General features: G+C 42.6%; 1 protein-coding gene across 1 annotated transcript in view; it reads right to left on the bottom strand.

Annotated features, from left to right (window-relative positions):
* Window positions 1–3354, bottom strand: part of NR2C1 (nuclear receptor subfamily 2 group C member 1) — a 37469-nt gene extending 34115 nt beyond the window's left edge. Inside the window, exon 1 of the mRNA XM_086470922.1 lies at window positions 3301–3354. Coding sequence (XP_086327048.1) covers window positions 3301–3354 — 54 coding nt within the window. The remainder of the gene's footprint in view (window positions 1–3300) is intronic.
* Window positions 3355–26498: the final 23144 nt, after the last annotated feature.

Here is a 26498-nt window from a genome sequence, read left to right as displayed (position 1 = left end):
TATATATATATATATATATTAGTAAAGAACTGTTATTCCTATTCCCCATATCTTTGCCTGAAGGCCCGTTAATTTCAAAATGATAATAATTTGGAGGGAAGGGGGTTGCATTTTCCATTTCAAGGGAGGCTCCTGCCTTCCTCCGCAGACACCTGTCTTTTCAAACCAAGACAGCCTGGTAGGTAAAACTGGTTGGTTAGTCATTCAGTGATCTGGAATAGGACACTGATGAAGGTTAAAAAGCAGCCCAGCAAACAGACAGACAAACAAAGGCTATTCTTAGCACAGATCAAACCTTCAATCCAGATCTCCACAATGCTCAGCAGCAGACGCATCAGGGCAAATGAGACAGTGGGATTAAGCTTAAGCTGCCAGCAGCATCAAAAGAAATGCTTGTCAAACTACTGCCCAAGCCATTTTCGAACACTGTTTTCTAAAAATACCCCATTTTTCATCAGTATGAATACTTTCCATATTCAAACAATTCATATGCTTTGTTGCTTAAATAAAGGATAAAGAAGAGTTCATCATACAGCAACATTTACGGTCTGAAAGAGATACTTTCAAGCACTAAAATCCTGCATCAGCCTTTCAAATGGCATGCACATGTGGTCATTTACAGGCAGTCGGAGTTTTACGTGAGTTTATCTTTGCTTTACAAAGTAAGCTATATATTCAAGGATTGCTTTACATTTGCTCCCTTAAAATGTCATGATCTACATGCTGTGTAAACTAAAACTGCTCTTCAATCCCACAAAATGTCAGCTCGACAGTTTTACTTCTATACAGAATATATTTTTTATTGCAGTTTAAAAAATACTGATAAAAATAACCACAATATTTGTTAAAAATTGTATTTTGTATGTGTATAACAGACTCTGTTTCAACAAATACATAGCTTTCCTTTGTTACTGTTACCCGGCAGGACTGTGGAAACAAACCACCATATACTTAGTGTACCCAGCCACAGATTAAAGAAAGAAGATTGCTGCAGGCTCTTGACAGGCAACTTTCCCACATGAATCAAGGAATGTGATCCTGATGTAGAAATATGATTGGCAGAATCTGAGAAAAGATAAATGTGGTGCAATGCTCCATATAGGCAAGGCTATAAATTCTTTTTTTTTAGTTAAGTTTTGCTTTTATGCAAAAAAGCCCTAAATTAACAAAAACATGTTTGCGAACATCTTCATAAAACTGTTTGTGACAATTTTGTGTTTTAAAATGCTTCATGAACAAGAAGTAATATTCTAAAGAAATCAAAACCTATGTCACAGAACACTTTTGACCATTATTTCAATGCGACACAGAAGCACTTTCCATTCTCTTCAGAATGGGAACACCTGTCTTTTTCCTTTGTAAATTTTTCTTGTTAATTCAATTAAAACTATTTCAACACTCAAGTGAATTAAAAATGCTAGCAAAAATACTGATGAAGTTCCATAGACCTTAAACTATGGCTTTCAATGCTTACATTGAATAGGAATGCCACCAAACAATTGCGGCCTGTAGGTCACTGGTAGGTAGGAATGTACGATATTACATGAACGCCCCTGTAAGACCACTTCTCTTATCCAACTGGAAGGGAGAAGACTTTCCTTTAATATCCTGTTGTTTTGGTGGGGTTTTTTTCTAGTTTTGGCCACCACACAACGGCACACAGAGCTTAAAGGAGCAAGAGTAGCGTAGCGTGAGAATACGTGGCTAAGTGATGACTGGGGAATGCTTAAGCTGCGCTGCTGCCAAATAAGATGTGATGGTCTTAGGCTCAGTAACACCTTGCCGAAGGACAAATCCGAATCTACGCTGTTGACAGAGTTATATCCATGAAAACTGTAAGACTGCAGTTTCACCATGAACAGAAACAGCCTACAGCTCTCTGCAGTGTCATACCTCCACTCCCTCCACCTTCTCCCCTGCCCTTCTTCGGCTACCAGCCATGTCCTTCATGCTGGCTTTGGTGCTCATTAGAGCCTTCTTAGACCCTAATCGATGCACTAACCCAGCGGAAAACTTTCCACCTGTTTTGGCTGGGTTAGCTTGCTGTTAGTGTGGAAATTAAGCAAGGTAGGACAGAGAAAAAGGGCCTTCTCTCTTCTGTGGCACTGAGATACTAAGTCAGCTTAATGTCTCATGGAGTCACATTATGAGATTGAGAAAAAGCCCTCACAGAGGCTAAACACCATCATCATACCATCCTCTTCTCCTAGTGGAATGTACACTTCAGCTAGCTTTGACTAGCCTGTACTTAAAAAAAAAGTCAACCAGGAAATACAGCCCTATTTAGACCTCCACAAGGAACTATATTAACAAAACAAAATTAAACTAGACACACCATTCTCACCTATGAAGAGGACAAGTGAGAGAAAGAAAACACCATACATCTCATACATCACTTATGTCCTTTGAGATAGCCTTAGCGACACTCAGACGCTACAACAACAAAATCTGTAAGAATTGATACAGAGCAGAATTAACCATCCTGCCCCACCCCCCCAACCTTTCAATTTGAAATCAAGACTGAGAGGAACTAAAATTACTTGAAAAGTAAGTCTATGTCTAGACAAGAAACCAAAAGTGATTATTTGAAGCTAAAAAATACCATTCATTTAAGATAAGTAAGTTACTGCTTCTAGTTAACTTAAAGTGGTGCTAATTCTAAATAGACTATGCTATGAAACCTTCTAGGTAAGTATGTACACGCTTACCCACACTCCCAAACTATCTGTGCATCTCTGGCAGATCTTTGGCTGCAGTACGCAGATTCTGCATACAGGTTACAGAAAATGAAACCCGGAAATTAGCAGAAACAACAGTTCAGTCTTCCTTTTGACTTATATCAAACACAAACAAATATTTTACAGCGAAGAGCATGGCAAACCTTTACTAGTGAAAACAAAAATGACAACTGAAGCAATTGCTTAATTGGAAAGTAAAAGCTATGGACTGACAACTCTCTTGATCGTAAATTTTTTGTAACTGAAAGTGAGCAAAGCAATTATACAACCATATGGCTTTCTGAAGACCACTACAGGCCCAAAAAGCAGAGTGAACAGCTAGCTAGTCACTTACTGGAAACACTGTTAGATTTTCCTTAGCTTTATTCCTGTGGGGCAAACTTTGGCAAAAAAGATTTTGCAGCGCAACTTCAACATGGATGTAATAACGAACTTCCACAGAAGAGCCTCTGGAAGCTTTGGGTATACTAAAAATTATTTTCTCTTGTGATTTTGATTTTTCATCTCAGTCTGTACATTTTATTATTAAATGTCTCTTAAATAGGACTCAAAATTTATGTACCTCTCCCATTTGCTGTTCAATAATTTGATGGGCCAGTTCCTCTACAGTTGCCATGATCTTTAACCACCAGAATTTCCTGTCAAAGAAAGGAAAGAAGATGCTTAACATCTATAGCCTCACAAGTAAAATATGCTGGGGAAAATAAGAGTTCACATAAGTAAAGTACATTCATAGTTGCCTGAAGGTGACATCCCTGCAGAATTTAAAGTTTGATCACACTATAAAAATAACTTTCTATTTGTAAACTTCTATACCTTTTTTCTCAAGCAACTCAGACAGAGACTTTCTAGTTTTCCTCCTCTGCTTTCCCAAAGAGCAATAATATAATAAAATCCCTGCAAAACCATAAGTGTATTACTGACCATGACATCAGAAGGGACATAATTAACCTTAAAAACTGGAACAGAGCAAATTTTGTTAATGCAAATCAAGGAGGTGAATCTAACTTCTTCTGGACTCATATTGATCTTTCAGTATTAACAGGAGTGCTTAAAGGTCAATTTTGTAATTAATAGGAGGCACTACTTGGAAGGCAAAACCCCCATGTTTAAAAAAAGATGCTCTTTTGTTATCAATACTGTAGTTACAGCAGAAGTCATCCAAATCTTCGTAAGAAGGATTTTGTAGGATTTAGCAGACACCACTACATTAATGCAGTATAAAGTATTCAGATGTATGCCTTGTTTGTTTGGGTATTGATTTACAAATAGTCACTAGGCAGTACTTTAAAAGGAACATATACAAATTATGAAACACCGTAAACAATTTTCCTAACAAAAGCTGTATTAAAAACATTGTAATATGTATGTCTTACATGAACAAAGACAGTAAAGGATGTCTACATACTAAATTTCCCTTGTTTCAAATAGACAATGTATTGTGGTTATACAGCCTCCTCATTGCAGACAAAGTTACGAAGATGTTTAATACCAACACACATATTCCTGTATTAACATAAGAATAAATTGTGTCAGTATAAAGAATTTTTTACATGGTATAAATGATTTATTTATTTACTTATTAATTCATTTATTTAACAAGCACGAATGGTGCTGTGTAGGCACACAAAAAGTTATAACGGCAAAGAAAGTAGTTACACACGTAGAAAAGGTGTACCTGTAGCTGGTTGGTTTTCACTCTTCAACTTTGCTAGAACTCCTAGGAACTATCTCCTACCCTGATGATCTCTAAACTTTCCCAATCAACTATGCAAGTAAAAATGTTAAACCAGTTTGAAGCTCATTCTGCTCTTACAATTGGAAAGAGGGATCTCTCTTGACTAGGACAAGAACTGCAGGCCTTGGCAGTGTGCACAGCAGTATACTAAACCCTGATTGATGTGTGGAAGACGATAGAAATACTTGGTCACTGTAGACCATTCTTACGCACCCACCAGCACGCTGCATTGTTAATTAAATTAAGACAAAAGATGACAGGCATACACATAAAATATATGAAACCAAAGCTTCTATTGAAAAGCATTATCTCCTTAGAAGATCTAATAAATGTCAGCACCCTTGCAGGAGCACTCTATTAACCCACTTCTGCACACAGCGAGCTACAGCACAAACACTATTCAAAGAGAACTTTCAAGTCAGCCAATGTATTTTGTCAGATGTTTTCTTCTTTTAAATAAAATAGTTACTAGCAACAAAATATTGCATTGTTTTCACACACAGTGTCAGAAATTAGTACTACTTCATTAAAAAAAAAAAAACAAAAACAAAAAACCCCAAACCAAAACACCAGAAAAGCTAAAAAGAAAAGCTTAATGTCTTAAAAGCAAATTAGAGAACTATTTAGTAGGACAGACACACTTTTGGGTAAGAGAGATGCACTTTTTGCAAAGAGTTGTTTCAGAGGAATATCTTACTGCTTCGTGACAGTTTGACATACTACAAATATTTTGCGCATGATGACATTTTGCAAAAAATTAAAGAGTAAACTAAAGAAAATGCTGAAATGCTAGTCTGATCTCAGAGCTGACCCCGCTTTGAGTGGGATTTTGGACTAGAGTCCTCCTGATGTCCCTTCCCACCTGGAATATTCTACAACTCAAAAATGCACTATTCTCTTTGCTACCAAAACAACAATTGCAATTACAAAAAAATCCCCAGTATTTTGAAAGCAGTTTGATTTGCAAAATCTTTTGACTGCCTCCTATATGGTCTACTGTGCAGATATTTTCAAGGACGCAATAAACATCTAATTTTAAAGTTTTACATCACTGTGTGTCTAGTTTAAAGAGCTATGCACAAGAAAGTTTATTTTGAGCACTTTAAACCAATTTTATGGAGAATACATATTCCCCTACATCAGCCTTTTGAGACAGCAGTAGCATCTTCCATTCCGCAATCACTGCCTCTAGCATTTTCTACATTATTTTCCCAAAAGAAACTAGACTACATCAGTATCATTTTCCCATCAGAAAAGCCAGGTCTGTAATTTTTTCTGTAACAAAGTATGATTATGACCTTCTCAACTTTAGTCACATTTACCAACAGAGACTATGGCTACTTTAACTTTATTTTATGCTTTTCTAAAACTCCTGCTGTTTCAGCCTGCAGAATTAGAATGTTCCATCAAGAATACTGAATACTAATTATTACTGCTATAGCTGTGTTGCATCAACTCAGCAAGCACATGGAAATGAACAATACAGTACAGTGAAAAGAAAAGCTTAATTTATTGTTCATCTAGTAAAAGCTTGCAGTCAAATACTGAACTTGCACAGGAGGCAAAACCTGGAAAATAACTTTTACAGAAATTGACTCAGACACAAAGAATTAAAAAAATTCTTACCTATCATATCTATGGCACTGCAAAATTATAATTAAAGATTCTCTTTAATGTCCTCTGCCATACAATTACTTTAAAGTAACATATCAACACATTAATATTTTTGCCAGAAACAGTAAACAAAAATGGAGAGATCTGATTTCTTTAAGACTCCACAAGTACTGTGTCCACTGTCTTAACAAGGAAGAAGGCCCTTTTCTTTTATAAGTTGCAGTCTCATTACTACCTTATTCAAAACCAGTCTGTCACCAAAAGGGCTAGCCCTAACCTATCTTTTTGCCTGAATTTCTTTACTAGCCTCTCTCCCCAGTGCCAGCACTGGTGTATCTGTGACTTCACAGCCAGCAGCAAAGTTTTATTTTTGTCTGTGTTAGTTCTCAGCCCCAGGAACGAGTCACACTTGCTATACTACCACGCAAACGCTACTGCTGTACCAGTGGTGGCAGGGAACTCTAGATCACACCTTTCCACAGCAGCAGAAACTAACATCATCTTAAGTCATCTGAAGTCTCCCATACTTTCCCACAGCTCTACAAACTGTTGCAAGATGAGCCTTGGAGCTTAGATACACTTATTTTTGGATCTTACAGATGAACCTTGTGAAGAAAGAAGAAACAGAGAATGAAAAAAAGCAACATACAGCCACGGGGCAAACCAGGCAACACTTATGATGGTGAAGTGGCCTAGCAGAGACTTCTGGTTCATAAGCTAAGTACTGTACAGTTAGGAGATTGACAGGGATCTATCCTCTTGCCTCACTCCCTATTTCTAGGAAGGGTATTATTTTCTAATTAAGAGAACCTTAATAGTCAATGTTACTTTTAAAAACCATGCAAGGAAAGCGGTGCAGTTTTAAGTTTCACACACATGAGCTTATTTACAGCTGACCCTCCTCATATTCTCTAGTAGAAATACCCTTCAGCACATACATTTCAACCTCTTAGTAGATTTTAGTCCTCCAGTTAACAGACATTGACCTTTTCAAGTCCCAACACAGAACATCTTTGAGATGCTGGACTTCGGGTTCTTTGCCATACTGCCAAACCCTCACCAAGAGCATGGGGATAGTTTGTACTGATTATGGCAGAATCCTGAATTGGTGCTATCACCTGTCTGTAACAAGATCTCTCTCTTGTGAGCACAATAAATGGCTATGAGAGAGAGCAGGTATTTTTACATTATTAATTCAGAGTATTATTAATTCAGTGTTATCAAATAGAGCTAATAAAATATTGAAAACACTCAGCTCCCTCAAACTCAGAACTGGCCATAAACATCCTTTATTCTTGCTATTAGAAGCGATCTAAATATACTCTATTTTAGTCTTAAAGAGCAGTGGAAGAGGTTCTCTAAAAGATTCCTTGTCTTGATGATTCATTATTTTTTCAGAAATCCTAGATTAGAGATGAGAAAAAAGTAGGTAGGAATTTGAAAGAGAGTAGTGCTACTCCGCCACAACCCCCAAGGTGTAACGAGTTGTGGCAATACAGTCTAAATGCCCCCAAAAAAGGAAAATTAAAAAAACCCCAAAGGGCAGTGGTAAGCAAATCCTTTGACAAACTAGAATCAAACTGCTTTAAAGGTGTCCAGGTTTCAGCTGGGATACATTTAATTTTCTTCCTAGTAGCGTGTATAGTGCTGTGTTTTGGATTTAGTGTGAGAATAATGTTGACCACACACTGATGTTTTTAGTTGTTGCTAAGTAGTGTTTATGCTAAGTCAAGGTTATTTTTCGGCTTCTCGTGCCCTGCCAGTGAGAAGGCTGGAGGGGCACAAGAAGTTGGGAGGGGACACAGCCAGGACAGCTGACCCAAACTGGTCACAGGAATATTCCATACTATACGATGTCATGCCCAGTACCTAAACTCGGGTAGAATTGGCCAGAAGGGGCCGATCGCTGCTCAGGGACCAGTTGGGCATTGGTCAGTGGGTGGTGAGCAATTACACTGTGCATCACTTGTCTTTCTTGGGTTTTATTTCACTCTCTTTCGTCATCTTCCTTTTCATTACAATTATTACTATTATCATTATAATTATATTTTATTTTTATTTCAATTATTAAACAGTTCTTATCTCATCCCACGAGTTTTACTTGTTTCAAATTCTCCCCATTCCACTATGGGGGGCGGGGGAGTGAGTGAGCGGCTGCTTGGTGCTTACCTGCTGGCTGGGGTTAAACTGCGACCAAAGGTGATGATTATTAAGTGATGCTCCTATCCTTTCCCAATCAGAAGAATTGTACTGGTCAAAACGATTTTCTTTGAAATGTGATTCTCAGAACCAAGAAAGAAATCTGTGTTCACAAGAGCTTTCAAACCCAGCTATTTCTGGACTTGAAGAATGTCAGCTCTCCATTCAAAGCACTTTCAAGGAGATTTTTTTCAACAACTATAATCTCTGGAGAATGACTTGTAAATGGCACAGCTCTCAGGAAAAAAAAAAACTCCTCAGAAAAGCGTAAGAAACACTTAAGTGTCCAACATTGAGGGTCTCAACCACCACATAAGGACAGCTTTTAAGAATGCTTCACCACACACCTGACAGTGCATCTCAGAAAAAAAGAAATAATTCTCTTTTACCTACAAGTAGTAAACAATAAAAACTGAGTAAAAGGAAACTCATCTTGGAAACTCCATAAATTCTTGATCATAGTCATGAATTCACCAGCTATGAGCTTGAAGTATGAATAACATACATTCCAAACCTGCTGAGAGACAGAAACCTCATGCTCGTCGAGCCATTCTGTGCTGCTAGTTAGATCACCCTGCAGCTCAGAGGCACGCTTTTGCACTCTTGTTTTGGTAGGAAACAAAAAACCCGACCATCAGAATCAAGAGGTGTGTGCTTTAAGGAATTACTTTGCACCTGCTAGTTAGTTCTCTTAAACCAGATGTGACTGCCCTCTCAGCTAAGACTGGAGCCAGCACCACCGGTGGCAGCTCTGAGCGAGGCACAATGGCGCGAACAGTCACTCACCCAGACCATACACCCCCACCCCGTACAAAAGCAGCCCCTCGGGAGCACTCAGCAAACAAGCAGCGAGTGGGCATCACCCGGCAAGGGCTCGCTCCCTGGGCGAGCGAACGGAGTGGGCGACTAGACGCAGCAGTTCACACAGGAGGTGCCCAAAGTCCACCAGCTTGGCCAGGGACTGTTGGTACCCGCTGGGCAGAAGACCATGGCTTCCCTGAGCCCTGCACCCACCAGCTCTGATGCAGGCTCCCAGGCAGAGCTCTCCTGGGAACACGCGTCAGGTGCGGGGCGCGCCTGGCTCTCACGCCGCTGTCAGAGGGCAGCGGTGAGCACGGCTGTGGGAGGTGTGCCCGGGCAGAGCAGCTCCTCCGCTTCGTGATGAAGCTCAGGGAGGAGGTAAGCAGGTTGAGGGCCATCAGGGAACGTGAGAGGGACAGATGCTTGGAGACGTACCCTGACTCCATGATAGAACCCCTGTAAGGGAGAACTCCCTGTCCTCTCTCCGCCTGACCGAACGTGGCAATTTGGAGGATGGGGGGCAATGGCAAAAAGTTCCTGCCCGGTGCAACAGGCATAGCAGGCACATCTGCCCAGTGACCACCCCACCTTCCCAGGTGCCCTTGCGTAACAGGTATGATCTTCTGCAAGGGGAACCAAATAATAACACAGAGGACAGCTCACCTAGCTTGGAGATGTCACCAAGGCTAAGACGGAGTACACATCGCATCAAAACATCCGATAAAAAGAAAGAAAGGTCCTTGTTGTAGGGGACTTGATTCTGAAGGGAGCAGAAGGCACAATATGCAGGCCAGATCTGCTATGTAGGGAAGTCTGCTGCCTACCTGGAGCCCAGGTTAAGGATGTAAAGATGAAGCTTGCTTCCCTAGTACGGCCCTCAGATTATTATCTGCTTTTGATTTTTCAGGTAGGCAGTGATGAAGTTGTGCAAAGAAGTCCTACTGTAACAAAGAAAGATTTCAGGGCCCTGGGACAACTGGTCAAGGGATCGTGAGCCCAAGTTGTGTTCTTCTCTACGCCTCTGTTTGAGGGGAATGATGGCATAGTAAGCAGGAAGAGCCAGCAGATGAATGGCCTGGCTCCGAGACTGGTGCCACCAGCAGGATTTTTAGATTCTTTGATCACGGACTGATCTTCAAGACACCGGGCCTGATGTCAACAGAGGGGAAAAGCCTATCTTGTAGGAGGAAGAGGGTCCTAGGACAAGAGTTAGCAAGGCTCATTGACAGAGCTTTAAACTAGATTCAAAGCGGGATGGGGACATATCTGGGCCTGCCAGAGTGGCTCCTTGGGGTAGCAGCTTAGCACTAGTGGGGCAGCGTACCAGTATTTCTGAGAAGCAAAAAGCCTACCACCCCTCGAGGGCGAAACCTACACGCTCAGCTCCCTTCCTGAAATGCTTACACACCAACGCACACAGTAGGGGGAACAAGCAGGAAGAACTAGAGGTCTCTATGCGGTCGCGGGGCCATGATCTCATTGTGATTACTGAGATACGGTGGGACAATTTGCATGACTGGAATGCTGTCATGGACGGCTCCGTACACTTTAGGAAAGACATACTCTTTAGGAAAGACAGGCCAACTAGGTGAGGTGAGGGAGTTGCTCTCTGTGAGAGAGCACCTGGAGTGTACTGAGCTGCGCCTAGGCGGGGATGACAAGCGAGTTGAGAGCTTATAGGTAAGAATTAGGAGGCAGCCTAATATGGGAAACGTTGTGGGCATTTACTATATGCCACCTAATCAGGATGAGGAGATAGATGCCTTTCACAGACAGCTGGAAGCAGCCTCACAATCACAGGCCCTGGTCCCCATGGGGCACTTCCATCCCCCCTCATGGAGGACCACAAATATCCACCCTGATATTTGCTGTATATAACACAGCCAAGCAGCCACAGTCCAATAGGTTCCTGCAAAACACTGATGATAACTTCTTGACTCAGATAGTGGAGGAACCAATGAGGAGAGGTGTGCTGCTAGATCTCATACTAACAAACAAAGGACTGGTCAGGGATGCGAAGGTTGGGGGCAGCCTTGGCTGTGGTGACCATAAGATGGTGGAGTTCAGGATCCTGCATGGAAGAACCAGGACAATCAGTAGGATTGTAACCCTGGACTTCAAGTGAGCTAACTTTAGCACCTTCAAAGACCTACTTGGAGGGATCGCATGGGCTAGGGTTCTGGAGGGTAGAGGGGCCCAAGAGAGCTGGTTGCTATTCAAGCACCACTTCCTCCAAACCCAAAACCCATGCATCCCTATGAAGAAGAAATCGAGCAAAGGAGGCAGAAAAACTTGTTCGCTCTGAGGGTGAGAGAGCACCGGAACAGGCTGCCCAGGGAGGTTGTGGAGTCTCCTTATCTGGAGATATTCAAAACTCACCTGGACATGATCCTGTGTAACCTGCTGTAGGTGAACTTGCTTTACCAGGGGGGTTGGACTAGATGATCTCCAGAGTTCCCTTCAAACCCTGACCATTCTGTGATTCTGTGATGAAGAGGAATTGGGAGAATTGGTTCAGGCTGTCCTACCTCTTCACATGGCCTGGAATAAGCACAAGGAAATTCTGCCCATAGATGCAGAAACAGCTGTCAAAGCTAGACAAATCATCTCAGCATGAGCACATTGGGCACACATACAATGGAAAAGGAATATCCTCCCTTGAGTAAGAATCTGCAAACTACTATGGTCAGACCACAATGAAGAGTTGCTATGTAAAATGGAAAGAACACTTCTAATAGTTTGCACGGACTATTAACATGTTGTTCTCTTAATGCAGACTAATACTAAAACAAAGATGTTAACACTGTCAGTGTTAGGTCTTGCTACAACTGTATTACCAGTAGCAATGGAAAATTTCTGGAGAGGAGCTGGTAGAGATACAGTATACCTCTGTATATGATAACTTAGAAGAGAGCCCTGAAAACCATGTTGGTAATCAGTAAAAATACTAAGTAAACAACCTCTGACATGCAGCTATTATAACCCATATGCAAAAATCCATCGCTTAGAAAAATACAATGAAAGTACTGTGATTGCATAAAGTATGTGTGTGTATATATATGAATATAGAATTCAATTTCTGGGACTTAAGTGGGAGAATTGAAGTGACAGATTTTGTTAGTATACCTTCACAATTATAAAAAAAAAACCCTTCTAACACAGTAATGAGGTTCTTTTCTAGATATAATTCGTATCAGTACCAACTGACAACTGCTACCTTACGAAAGAGCTATGAAAGCAGTATTTTTAATTAGTGTTTACAACAGCAATTGATGCATTGGGATAGTGTACTCAGTTTTTCTCCATTTTTATGCACGCATTAGAACTTGGCAATTTGAAGCCTCTTTTGATGTGACATTAATCATCCTACTGGATTCTTTGTAGAAAACCTATCATGAACAAAAGGAAGAGGGTATTAGCGCTTCACATTTTTGTGCTGAGGTTTTGTCATTCAAAGTCATCACTAAATAATAAAAAAATAGACATATAATTGAGTTTTTCACCATGGAGCACCATTCTTCTGGTAAAGCCTTATTTATTTCATTGCAAATTCAGTTTTTGAGGATATTAAGCTTGTGATTACATGTTTTTGAGGATATACTGCAGAGGTGTAAAGTTCTTGAGTTATAAATACTGATAAACTCATTTATGGAGAAGCTGTGAAACTTTAATTGCTTTGACTCACAAATTGTTAAGTTTAAAAGTTCACAGTTAAGTTAGAAACAATCCTATTATAGGCATAAAATACCAGTGCATTTACACTGTTGCAACACTGCATTTTTAAACTTCTGTAGTGAAACAAGACTGTAAACAAAACTAAACTAAGACTGTTTAAAATGGATAAATGCCAATGTATCCCTCTGGTGATTTTTTTTAACACGGCGACTTCTTAAGACTGATGTATATCAGGTCTGATCTATGAAGTTATAGTGATTATGAGGATATGATCTCATACTGGCTTCACTTCAGCAGCTGAAGTTCCTTTGTGTACAAAACAACAATGAACAACTGGCAAATTAATACTCCTTAGCAGTCAGTCCCATTATAGCTCTTGCTAGCGAGAAAAGCACTGATTCAAATCCTCTGAAACACTGGTCAGACTTTAACAGTGCTTATAAGCAGAGGTAGCATATGGACTGCCCTACTGAATTAATCTTCCATCTCGTCTCCCTTGAAGTGTACATGTAGCTGAGCTACTTCTAAAGTGGTGGCTGAATCACCAGAGGATAGTGCATTATTCTGAAGTTTATCTTTACCATTTGTGTTAAAATGCCACGCAGTAAGGAGTACTGCTCAGCAACGGGCTCAACAGCACCTTGGTCATCTGTATATTACAGCTACGACAGCCAACTGTCAGGAGTTGCAGTGAAGTCCTTGATTACACATCAGAGCTCTTAAAGACTGTAATCTTAATTTTGGCCCAAGGAGCTAGAATTTCCATGGACTGTAAGAAAAAAACACACCTGTGAATGATTAGTGCCTCTGACACTTGCAAATGTCACACTCAACCACGGCCTAAAATAAAAGCTAATGAAAATCAGGTTCCTCCCTCATTTACCTCACCTCACTGCACAATTTCATGCACCGCAAACACATCCTTTGTAACCAGTGTGACTTGTAATTACATTCAATGAAAAAGTGATAAATTCTTCAGGATTACTGCCTTATGTTTTCTATCTTTTTTTTTTAAGATAATGTAAAATTAAAGAGTATTATTGGCAAGAATTTACAGATTCATTACATGACATTTTATATTTTGACACTTGCATTTCAGGTCACAAACATTCAGTAAGCAGTAGGTTCATTTGTGTGGTGTTGCTTTACTTAACTTGGTGATGCCTGAACACCAGGACACTTAATTGACAAACCCAGTATTTGTAACAGTGGTATTCTGTACTGAAAGGCCTTAACTTAAATCACCTCCAATAAACCAAATGACTTTACTCTGAAGAGCATGTATACTGGTGAAAAAAACCTCACTAACTTCAATGTTTAAATAATAAACTTTCAGGCAGCATTTCATACCACAGCTCAACTGTTGAAATGGCCAGCTGAAACAGGCGTTCCTGTTGCATTCTCCAGTTTTGCCTTATTTAATCTCTTCTTGTGCAGGCACAGGTATACACGTAATGCCGTGCGGAATCAGTTCAAGGAATTGAGCTGGCAGAAACCTCTTTCTTTTTTGTAGAGTCAGGGCATAGTTTCAAAGGCAGTTTGAACAGAATTACAGCTCACCCCCGGGAAGAAGGTCCTGCTCACCCTGACCAAGCTGTGGTGGTATTGACCACACACAAGGACAATTCAGCTCACAAAAGACAGAAAACTAACCTAGCAGAAACACACCAAACATCTGCTAGGTAAGCACACGAAACACTTTGCAGTCAGATTCATTCCACTGCAGACAAAAGGGAGAACTTTGTTAAAAGTCAAGGGAGTGTGGGGATAAAAAGGAAGATGAAGGAGGAGACAAACCTCCCTCTCCATTGCTGTTGTCAGGGAGCTGATAATTCAGTTGAACTGCACCATGAAAATGTACCTTTTGGTTCTGGCCCATCTAGCTCATTGGGGAGTCAGACAAGCTCTGCTTCCAGCTGTGCACAGCAGCAAGGCTGCCTCTTTGAGCAGTAGCCACCTGTTAGGCTGTCCATCTTGACACTGGAGACAGGTGGTGGTGGTGGTTGGGGTGGGTGCAGGACAGGTTGTTGGCTATCAAGTTCTAAGCTAACTTTGGGACAGATATAAAGAGTTTTGTATCTCACCTTTTGCTTAAGTTATCTATGTTTAGCTTCACATCAGGTATGCTTAATCACTCTTTAGACATCCCTGCAAAGAATTAAGCAGGAAAAATGCTTTAGCTGGGTTTTTTTCTTCTATTATGTAAACTTAGAAATTTAGCACATTTTTCATGTTTTTCAAAAGCTTCTTTTTGCAAGTCACTCCAGCCAACATTCCCAAAGTCTGAGTTGTTTCATGTGAAATGATGAACATATTCTAAACATGGCGCTATCTGAAATTAGGAAATATTGATTAAACACTTTAGAACATACCTTCATTTCACAGTGCAGAAAAATATTTAAATTAACTATCACTACAGTCTGAAGCTTTGATCTTCAATAACTGAAGTAATCTTCAAGATATTTTCATCTAATGTGAATCCTCCCTGTTTCAGAAATGCTTCCCGCCGCCACTGCCACTTGCCCAAGCCATGCCACACACCTTCAAAGCACACATCAGGCAACATACAAGAAATGTTTTTTATTGCTAGTGCAAGAAAGAAGTAGATTTGAGTCAAATAATTGATTGTTTCTTGCTTGAGAATGCTTTGTTCTCCTTTCAAAGGGAATGAGACAAATCAAAATAAACCAAACTTTATCTAGATGCTAGTTAAAGACTGCTAATCACATTTATATTTCCTTTCTAAAGTTATCTAAAACAATGAAAGAGTAAGACTAGGAATTCTAAATGAGACCAGAGAACGCAACATGAAAAAACTGCACACACTTTTAGGATCTTCTTTGTAATGTCCCACAATTAAAAGAACTGTGATATTACAGTTATATTATTACTGCAAGAGGGGAAAGGAAAGCCAAGGCTCCTGCCAACACAATTGTTTGCAAACACCGCTCAATTAAATTTTACCTCATTTATATCCTACTTTGAATACGCTTGCAAAAATTATTTTCTTCACTCACTATTTCAACCACTGACTCTATAGTTGCTTATAGCAATTATTGCTTAATTGCTCTACAGGTTTCCCTTTTTCACATCAGACTTAAGATCCTTGCCTTTACTCTTACCATGAAGGTTCTGAACAATTAGGTGATAAGAAATGCTTTGTTACCATTTAGCTAATGATACTGCTCACTGCTTAAGCTCTTAGTTCCTTCTACAACTTTTTGCAGATCTGCCATTAAGACTGGAAATACTCTTTCTAGAACACTACAAAACAAATACATAACCCTTCTTCAATTTGTCTTAAAGGAGATGTGTTGCTGACTGTCAAAACTAACAACATTTAGACTGTCAACATCATTAGATCACTGTGTCTCCAACTGTCCAATATATTCTACTTTTGTACCCTCGTATTCCCTCAGTCTGTCATGATCTATTTGTGTATTTTCTCATTAGTGGTAAATTTCTGGGGCTAGAGAAAAATCACTTTCTTAGATAGCCAACACAGCAAGGCTCTTCTTCTGTTGCTCTAGGTACAGAGTAACACAGATATTAACATTTGTATTTATACTGATTAGACCTGCTTTACAAGTAGAACCACTGCATTTGTCTTCAAAAGTATTCCTTGAGTGCCTGACAGTACTACTTCCCACATAATTAAATAATAATAAAAAGAAAATAACTCAGAGAGGCAGAATTATATATCCATCTCTTTTCAAAACTTCAATCCCCCAACCCAATTTATTAGAAGCAGCATCTAAAAGTAGGCATTGTGACAAAAGACAGGCATTACACTTCCTCTGTGTTACTAACAATACATTTATGGCATCTCTCGTTAACATTCAGACTCAAATTAAATGCAACCAGAATATCTTTCTGTATGCAAAAATTGTTGGTTTATGCCCCTAGTGAGTTAGAGAGACTTCTTGGCAGTAGGAATCAGAATTATTTTTAAATACATCGCTATCACCACTGTTAGCCCAAACTTGTTGGTGTTGAACCTGGCATAATTGCCAATGGTTCCCATTGCCACTTTAGATAAGCACTCCAGGAGTCACCGTGTCAGTGGAGAACTCTCATTAGCTTGCGCTAATTCAAGCACTCTATACTTCTTCCTTAGTTTTTGTGTGCCAGAGTCTTCCCAATGTCTTTGTCAAAATAACTTAGGAAAGGCTTATTTCTGTTGAAGTAGGTTAGGAAGCATTCCCACAAGAACAGCCAGCAGAGTTCAGGGCTGGTAATCAGAAGCACTAACCTCTCCACTAGTACACTTATACCCAGAAGACAACAAGGCTTAACTCATATCTTTCTCCGGGGACAAAAGTTACACAACTTAATTGTCCTACTAGGAAGTTCTTGCTAATATACAAAATGTTATACCAGTGTAGATTAAGGACTTTAAAAGCAGTACCAGGAAGAATATTTCTTCATGTTCAGACTCATCATTTGATATAAATGGTAACATCTCTTATTCTATTATATTGTATTGTCCGTTTAGCTGCCCCACTATCAAGTACCTTGATTCTGATTTAACACCCTTTCAGTGAGTAAGAACAGGCCACACTGGTATGAAGATACAACACAAGAAAAGTCTGTCCGCCCCAGAGATCTTCAGTTTACTTTTTAAAAAAAATGTTGTCACTCTGGCCAGTGTAGTTTTACTGGTGCAAAAATGATGCTTGTAAAATTTGAGTAGTTTAACTCACCCTGCTGGCACTGTCAAACCAGTTTGACTGTGTATGTACGGAATGCATAATGATTTTGGTAATGACTGTATATATGTACAGAATGTGTATTAACACAGGGGTCTTTCCTAGATTAAATCCACCTGTAGAAGACCAGATGTACATTTAAACTAATAAAGTTATCTAAGAAATTTTTAGGTACTTTTGAGGTACAGGCATGTGAACTAGTTATGACTGCAGAAGTTACTGTGAACTTTACTTTCTGTTCTTACATTACAGTAAAGACAAATACAGAAAGATCAACATGACTTTTTAGGAAAGCTCAAAAAGTTAATGCAACTGAAAGCTAACTGGAAAAGTATTCCCTCTTAGAAGAAACTGTCGTAATCAGTCTCTATAGTCATACTGCTTCAGTATTGAATGATTTCAACATATCTCAGAAAATGAACTAAGGATACGCTATTTTAGCTAAGGTCATCACACTGGGCTGCCAGCTGCTCTGTACTTTAAAATAGAAACTAGTCCTCATTTCCATTCTCAAACTCATCAAGTACCAGTTAAGAATCCAGCATAACCTGGGCCAAACCTGTTTAACAAATACCTACACATGAAATAGGAAGCACTTGATCCCTCTATGATTAAAAGTGCCACTTATGGGGTTCTGTCAGTTGTTTTAAGCACTAAGATTTCTTTATAGTTCAGAACAGTATTCTGCAATGCTTTTACAGACAAAAAAATTATGCCAAGGAATCCAAACACATTTGTGAAACAAATGACACTACTTTGCTCAATGCTTCATACAAGAAAAGCTCAATGAACACAGCAAGCTAGATGAACTATTCTTGCGTTATCCTTCTATAAGCCATATTGTTCAAGATGGTAGAACAGCTGGCAGACTTAAAAGTAGTAACATTCTCTTTATCAATGAACTAAGGAATATTAATGTGACTCTTAACACTCAGATACTGTTTATTAAATTTGCATGACATCAAGATTTAGCAAGTACATATGTAAGAGACAGATAACAGGAAACTGAAGCAGCTAAACCTCCAGGCAAGCAAAGGAAGATGAGATGCTCGTAAAAGCGTAAGGGAATAATTAAAGGGCACACAGCAATAGAGAAAGAGAAGCATTTGCAGGCATGCCAGTACAATTAATTTAGAATCATTGCTCTCACTGCTTTTTCATGTAAGTGTATGCTACAGTGGGAGGAGAGGCAAGAAAACAGAATTGCTAGGGTAAATTTTCAGGAGACCGCCAAGTCGTTTTTACACACTGGGCCACCAAAGGGGCAGTCTCACTTTTAGCCCCGGGCTCCTGCTGCTTTTATCGTGCTATCTCTAGAACCTGCCTGAACAGCCACAGAGCTGATTCAACTCACCAGCCCCACAAACAGCAGGGGGAGGAAAGGCAAGGGGGCTGCCTGCAAGCTGAATCCACTCACATGAGCACTGGCTACGTGCCAGAGCTAGGTAAGGAGACAGCCATTTAATCAGGTCAAGCTGCCCTGTGTAGTGTCAGCCATAGCCTGCATCTCCACCTGAAGCTTGCAAAATCCCGTATTGGTACAGGAGAAAAAAAAAAACAACAAAAAAACCCCAACAAACCCACAAACCCACAAACGGGTTCCCTGCACCAGCGCTGAAGCTGCACAATGAACTAGACCAGAAACCTCATCTGACTGAAGGAACACTTCCCCCTTTGCTGGATGAGGTTCAGCCAGGTCCATTCTCCTACCTGGCACGCAAAGACTACACTAACACAGCACAGCAAGTGCAAACCCTTCTTTCCAAACACACTGAGGCATTACATCCACTACGGTTTAATTACAGCATTTCATAAAGCGGTAGCCCCAGGTATCCCCATTCCTGGCTGACAGCTTTGTCCCCCTCTGCATTTGTCTCATGGTTGTAGAGCTGTAAGATAAGCTCATCTTCTGGACTGATTCACCCTGCAGCTAACAACCGCTACACGTAACACAAGAAAAGCAGGTAGAAGCAGAAATAAGACCACTTCTTTTGGAAAAAGGCCGTATTGTTACACCAAAACACGTAACACCAAATTGCCCATATAGGTGTGGTGCGAGATGACTGTTTGGGAACATTCACTGAACTACAGCCAGAGACGAGGTAGCTGATACATGAAGGTACACTATGGAAAGGACTTGCAAGCCTATTCAACAGTACTACCAGTAACTCTCGCCTTACAAATTGTATGCGTTCATATCCACAGAAACTTCCTTCAGAAAAAAATAAAATATGCATTTCACACACATCCTTCCAGTAAATGAATGCTGACATTGTTTCACACAAAACATCCCTTCATAAATATCATCACCCGCCTCTTCCCTGTTGTTGGTTTTGGGTTTTTTTCCCTCTCGATCTATCAACTCCACAGGATTGGATTTTGTTAGACAGTGGGTATAGGCTTGGTTTTTGGTGTTGTGTTTTTTTTTTTTTTTTAATTCCTATAAGCATGTATGTAAAGCACTCTGGAAAAAATAGTCAAATTAAGTCAGTCAAGAGTGAAAATTAGTCATGTTGACACTTACACTGTCCTGCCGATACTTCAAAGGAAACATATTACCAAAACAAATCAGGCAGTTTTCACACCACAAAGTTATTGCTAAGCTATAAACAGCAATGGCAACTTATTTGGAACGAAATAACCATTAATCATAACTAATATGACAATAGCAGAGGGTTTGGCTTTAGTTTTTGGTGGTTTACATTTTCCAAGTTTCTGGTTTAACCTCCTACAAAGTCAAACACTTAGCTTAGCCTAGCCTGTCTTACCATCAAGTTGAACAAAAGTAATTTAAGTTAAACAAATTTGAACAGCCTTTCAGAGAAGGACTGGACAAATCAACAAAATTAATCTAAATATTGATACAGAAAGGCAGTTCTTAGACCATGATTTTGAGGAAGGAACATACCTTCCTTACAAAGTCTGCATCATAAGATACATGGGACTCGTTCAGAAAGCACAAGCAACCTTCCAGTCTCAGAGAAATGGAAATTAAAGAGTTTGATTCTTCAGAAGATAAATCCTTTGTTGCTTTAAGAGTTTGGTGAGCACTATCTGACACGGTAAGATCTGAAATCAAAAGCTGCTGACTGAAGGGTAAGAATATGGACAGGCCTGCATACACAAGAGTAAGAATTTGATTAACTCTACCTTTGCAGTTTCAGACATTCTCACACTGAAAAAATTTTGGTTTGCAGCAGCTTACCTCATGCCAGTAATATACAGGCACAAGTTTAAGGTGCTAAAGCCAGCTTGAAACAGCAATAGGGAAAAAAATACAAGAAGTTTACCAGAAAGTAACCTAGGTATTGTTTAGTTTTCCGTGACAGCCACTGTTGGGTTGCATTGCCTGTGTGTGACAAAAAAAACAGCACAGGCATACAGCTGTGCCAGCCAGAGCCTGCAGCCCCCACACCCACCCCAGCTGCTTACTGCTTCAAGGTGGATGTTAAAATCCTCACAGGTCTGAGAAAGCAGATACCCACATGAGAGCTCCCTGACCTGTATCAACCAAAATAACTCAGGTTATCAAAGCCCACTGTTAAAACTGCCTAAGCCAGGATGGCTGCTGAAGCAGGAAAGGCACGCACACGCACACCCCCCCCCCCGCCAGCTGCAGCGCTGCCAGCGGAGATCCACACTTTGTCTGCCAGCAGAACAAACATGTTTAAGTTCCAGACCTGACAGAGCTCTATTCCAGTTAAGCTCCCTACTTTAAGCAAGAGATCCTGGGGTTTTGCACAGGTTTTTTTGACCCAGACATTAGACATAGGTTACTTTCTTCAGGGAGACTGCTTTCCCTCACAAACTGTAAGGAAACTCCAGCAATTTCACTGGCTGCAAAAACTTTAATTGTGCAATACAATGAGCACACAATAAATCAAAACAAAAATTGAGTTATCAGCATAGGGAACAAACAAACTATTCTGGCCAGTGTAAATATTTCCATTTCACATTATAGATGAAAGCCATTTTTCACTGAACTAGCACATCAGCTTTAAGCATTCTGTAATTGTATTTTTACACAGGAACTATCTAACTGCATGCTACAGTATCAGTGGGTTTTTGTTTGGTTTTGGTTCCCTGTGGCCCCCCCTCCCCCGCCATACAACAGAATACAATCACAAAATAGTTCATGTTGAAAAGTACTTCTGGAGGTCACCTGGTCCAACCCCTTTTTCCTCAAAACAAAACCAGCTTCAGAGTTACACACGTTGCTTAGGGCTTTGTCTTCAGAGGCTAAGGAACTTGACCAGAAAAATCATGGCAGGCTTTAAAAAAAAAAAAAACACCAAAACCACAAAACAAAAACTAATCTCCCCTGCTATCCCACAGTCTAGTCTGGGCTATGGCTATTCTTAAAGATATCAGAACTCCCACCAAATTTCTTCCCTTCAAGACAACATTTCACAAGAAAATACAACCAGCAAGAAAACCAGAAGTATTAGTAAGAATTGAGGGGAAAAGTTAAAGCTAGTTAATAAATCTACCATGAGCTCTTTTCTGTAGTAAGTATCTTGATCTTGCAGAATGTGACAGACCTAGCAAGTGGTGCCCAATCATCCAGCTACAGCAGTCTGCATGAACTACAGAAGCAGCTGAGGACTGTACACCCCACTGGGAGACGTCAGTTATGTTCCTTACATTACCACGGATGTGCACACATACAGCTGACCACCATCCCATGAAAATACTTAGTCCTGTGATAAAAGAGGGCCTGCAATGTCTCTGGAGAAACAGCTACAGACAGAAGCAACCAAACATTTCACAGACCTTAAGACTTCCCTCAAACAAGTGTCCCTGAGGAGAACTGTACCACAAGGATTAAGCTGTGGCCTAACCACTCTGTCAGACATCTCATGGCACAAGGCTACCATGGACTAACAGGGAGTGGAAGAGCAGGAATATTCATAGAATTATTTTCAGGTAGAAATGCTGCTACAGAAAAAGCCATCCAAAATTACAAAGCATAGAAGAAAATCACTGCCTTGTCCAGCACAGTAATGTGATATTTCGCCTCCCTCTGATACTTGTATTTCTACTTACATAATGCTGATTCCAAGATCAGGAAGCTGTCCCACAGAAAACTATTTTAATTGTTTGCCATCTTATTTTTCTATGATAGGTGTGGATACAGCTCTTCCTACTACACGACTTTCCCAAGTCCCCCTTGCTGATGGCTCATATCAGATATTTCACATGTGAAGAACACACAACTCAGTTTTTCAAGAATCATGTCCACACATTCATCTTGCGGTAAAACCCATATCAAAAACCTTTTTTTCCTCCCCTTTTGCGTAAGTTTGTTTGCACAACATGTGCCATCTCCTCTCTTCCTTCCACAACGTGCAAATGTAAGTTCATTCTGTGGTACATGGCAGTGCTTTTTACACTTACAGTAAGGTATTGCAGCATGGAGAAAAGAAAGAACTCACAAACCACGCGGCTTAAAAAAAAAAAACAAACAAACAACAACAAACCACCCAACGACACAAAAGAAGGAACACAATGAGGGTCATCTGCCCCAACAAAAAATAATACCGAGGGTTATGCAGGACATACCACCTTAACCTAAATAAACCCGGCCAGCTGCCGAAAATATAAGTGAAAACCAGCGAGACGACGGACACTGAAGGCACAAAGTGGCGAGAGGGGGTGGGGGGGTCGAGGGGGAGCGGGGTCATCCCCCGGGAGGCTTGACGCCGCGCACAGCAGTGGCGGGGATGGAGGGAGACAAACAGACGCGCGGCAGGCAGGCTGCGGCCCAGCACCCGGGCTCGCCCTCCCCCCGCCGGCGGGGTGCCCTCGCCTCGCCTCGCCTCTCCCCTCCCCTCCTCTCCCCAGGGGCTTCGCGGGGCTGCGGCGAGCCAGCACCCGGGCTCACCCTTCGCCGCGGCCAGCGGGGCCGCAGAGCGGCGCCCCGCACAAAATGGCTGCGCGGGGCCAGGTCGCGGGCGGGGGGGCCCGGAGCCCAGCACGAGGGTGGCATCGCCCGCCGCTGCCGCCTCGCCCCACGGCTCCCTCTCCCCAGCAGGAGGGGCCGGAGCCCGCCGCGCCGGCGGGAAGCGGCAGCCGGCGCCGCCCGGATGCGGGAGGCGCAAGCGGTTCCTGTAGGTGAAAGGTCGGGGGGCGCGGGGCCTCCGGCGGGACACGCCGAGGCCTGAGGCGGCCTGAGGCGGGCTGGGCCGGGCCGGGCGGCGCCCCGCTCCGCGGAGGCGTCGAACCGCCAGCCGCGCGGGCCCGCACCGTTAGCGCGCGGCCGTTGCGGCCGCCGCCGCCAGGCCGTGCCCGCTACCGGAGGAGTCGCTCACCTGGCGGGCCCTGCACCCGGGGGCCTCTCCGGCGGGTTTATTTAGCGGTGGCGGCGGCGGCTCCGGCTCCCGGAGGTCAGAGTTCGCGACCCCGCCCCCTCCGCTCAGCTCCGCTCGGCGCCGCCCCGCCCCGCCCCTCCCCGCCGCGGCCGCGGCGGCGGCGGCGGCGGCGGCTGCGCTTGCGCCTGCGCTCGCGCCGGGCCGCCTGGCGGGGAGGGCGGGGGGCCCACCGGGGAGGGGTCCGCGCGGGGCGGGGAGGGGCGGAGCCCGGGGCGCCGCTTGCCGCCCCTGTCGCACCTGCCCCGCCTTTCCGGGGGCCGTTAACGGCGCGCGGGGGCGGGGCGGCCCTTTGTGCGCGCGGGGCGGCGCGGTCTGTTGCGGGCCCGTGGGAGCGGAGGAAGGTGCTCCGCGGGAGGGGGTGCCCAAGGCGCGGGGAGACGCGGCTGTGCCCGGCAGTCGTTCTAGCGGCCCCGCGGGCGTCACCGTGCCCGGCAAGAGGAAAACTCGCGTCCCCGAACGCCCGCTGCCGTTCTCCGCAAGGAAACGGGGCCGCGTCAAGCTTCCCGCACGGGCCGCGGGCGCCGAGCGCTGGCTTTCGGCCTGGGGGAGCTGGGCGGGGCCCTCCCGCTGAGGCCAGCGCGACGGTGAGACCTGCAGCCTCGGTCGGAAACGGGCAGCGCGGTGGAGGCGTAAAGCGCTTCGTACCCTGGCGGTTCGGGTGGCCGCGGTCTTCGTCCGCCGGCGCGGCAGCGGCAAAAGGCCTCGTTAAATGTCAACGCCGCTCCGAAGCGGGGCTGGAAAGGCGACGGGGAGCCAGGCTGCTCGCGGCTGCCGCCCTCTGCGCCGGGGCTTCCCAAAAAGTGCCAAAGGAACAACCTACTGCTGCTCTGGCTGTGCCTCAGCCTTCGTTCGGGCCAAAGTTGTGTTAGCTAACCAGCTTATGGCAATTATTTTAGTGACCTTGATTTTAAGTAAGTTTTCTACTTTAAATATGTCCCTTCCCCCCCCCCCTTCCATCTGTTCAAGGAAGATTGTACAGCTGCGGTTAGGGATCAGCAGGAACTTCAAGATCATTCAGGCCACTGGGGCCTGAATGCACAATTTCATTATCTGAAATTCATTTAGACCATTTTATGCAATTTCTACTGAATCAGATGACATAAAGCATCAACATCTGAGAAGCTGAGATAGGAAAAGCCCCACAGAATACAAGCAATTTATGTGTTAACACTAATAAAATCATTCACGCTCTTATCTTGCTAATTCCTTCACTGCTTTCCTTCCCACCCCCAGTCCCACAGCTGCACTTGCATCTAGCAACCCTAGCTGGAGATCACTCATTCAGTCAGTACTTGCAAGCATCGTATTTTGCTTTTTGATTAAACATGTTCCCAAAAGCCAAATGCAAATGAACCTCATGAAGAATTTTTAAATTGGAGCCATAACTTGCTAAGCATTTCCTTAAAGTGTTAAATGTTACTGCACTCTCAATTTACAGCACTTGTCATTTCCCAAACTAGCCTGAGCTGCACATCCACTTTCTAAATGAAGGAGCTTATTGCAGTTTAATTTAACAAATGCCAAGGAATTTGCACTAAAGCTTATTTCAGACAAGTATTTTGACATCCTCAATAGAGCAGAAATGTCACTGTAAAGAGTAACATGTGTTTTGATTTTTTTTTCTTAGCAAGTGACCCAATTCATTCTTGATCGGTATTACAAAGGCAGGTCCGTGTAGCTGTGTCAGCCGGGATTACAAGAGACATGTCCCTATCAAAAACATGCAGAGAAGCAAAACCCTTTATGATATTACTGCAAGTTATCAAAAAACTGCTTTCAAACATCTGTCAGAGAAGTACAAGGAGGCAGCGTAACTAACCTGACAGAAAAATCTCTCCCTTACAGGCCCTCCTAAAATACTTACGCCAACAGAAACTGTGATTCAGGCACACTTTTAATCGATACAGCAGAACTGGGTTTTGCAAAAGGATTTATTAATTTAACACCCTTCATTTGACCTTCACACAGACGTCACTCCCTTAATTCTTTACAATGGTGGTTTATTTGGATGCTTTCTTTGCCATGGGTACGTCTATTCCCCGGGAGACTGAGAGAACAGCCCCCTCCTCCTGTATCCTATGTTCCAGAACTGTCTTGCCTCCACTGATAAATGCTCGAGAACACTGCGTTAATGAAGAGCTTTCTCTGGGGGCTGATGTGTCCTGTCAGCTGTTGCTGCAACTACGGCTTCTGCTCATAGACCTGTAAATCGCGCTGGGAGGTGGCTTCAGGAGATAAAACTTGGTGTCCTACAGGCGGGACTGCTCAGGAGCAGTTTTTTGGATTATCAGGTTTTGTCTGCGAGCCACATTCCGGCACAGGCTCTGCACCCGGTTGTGGAAGGGCTCTACGGAAAACAAACATCATGAACTCCTGAAGGCATGGCCTTTTAGTTTTGGGGGGGTGGGGAAGAGGGAACAGAAAGTGAAGAACTGGACAGGAAGAGGCAGCTAAGGAAAGACAGGAGACCAGGAAGATAGAAATAATTTTTGTAGAAAAGACACCAGTTTTGGTAGTGAGAGTGTGTAGTGTGTGGTGTCTTGGCTGACAGGAGCAAGGTAATTCACATAAAACTAACATTTCAGGTGGTGAGATCCAGCAGCAGCGTCAGGCTGTGCACACAGCCTACCTTTTCAGGCTGTTTTCTGTTGGT

Source organism: Leptosomus discolor, chromosome 1 (genome assembly GCF_034619465.1).
Source record: "Leptosomus discolor isolate bLepDis1 chromosome 1, bLepDis1.hap2, whole genome shotgun sequence".
NCBI lineage: Eukaryota > Metazoa > Chordata > Aves > Leptosomiformes > Leptosomidae > Leptosomus > Leptosomus discolor.
This window is presented reverse-complemented; position numbering and strand designations above follow the sequence as displayed.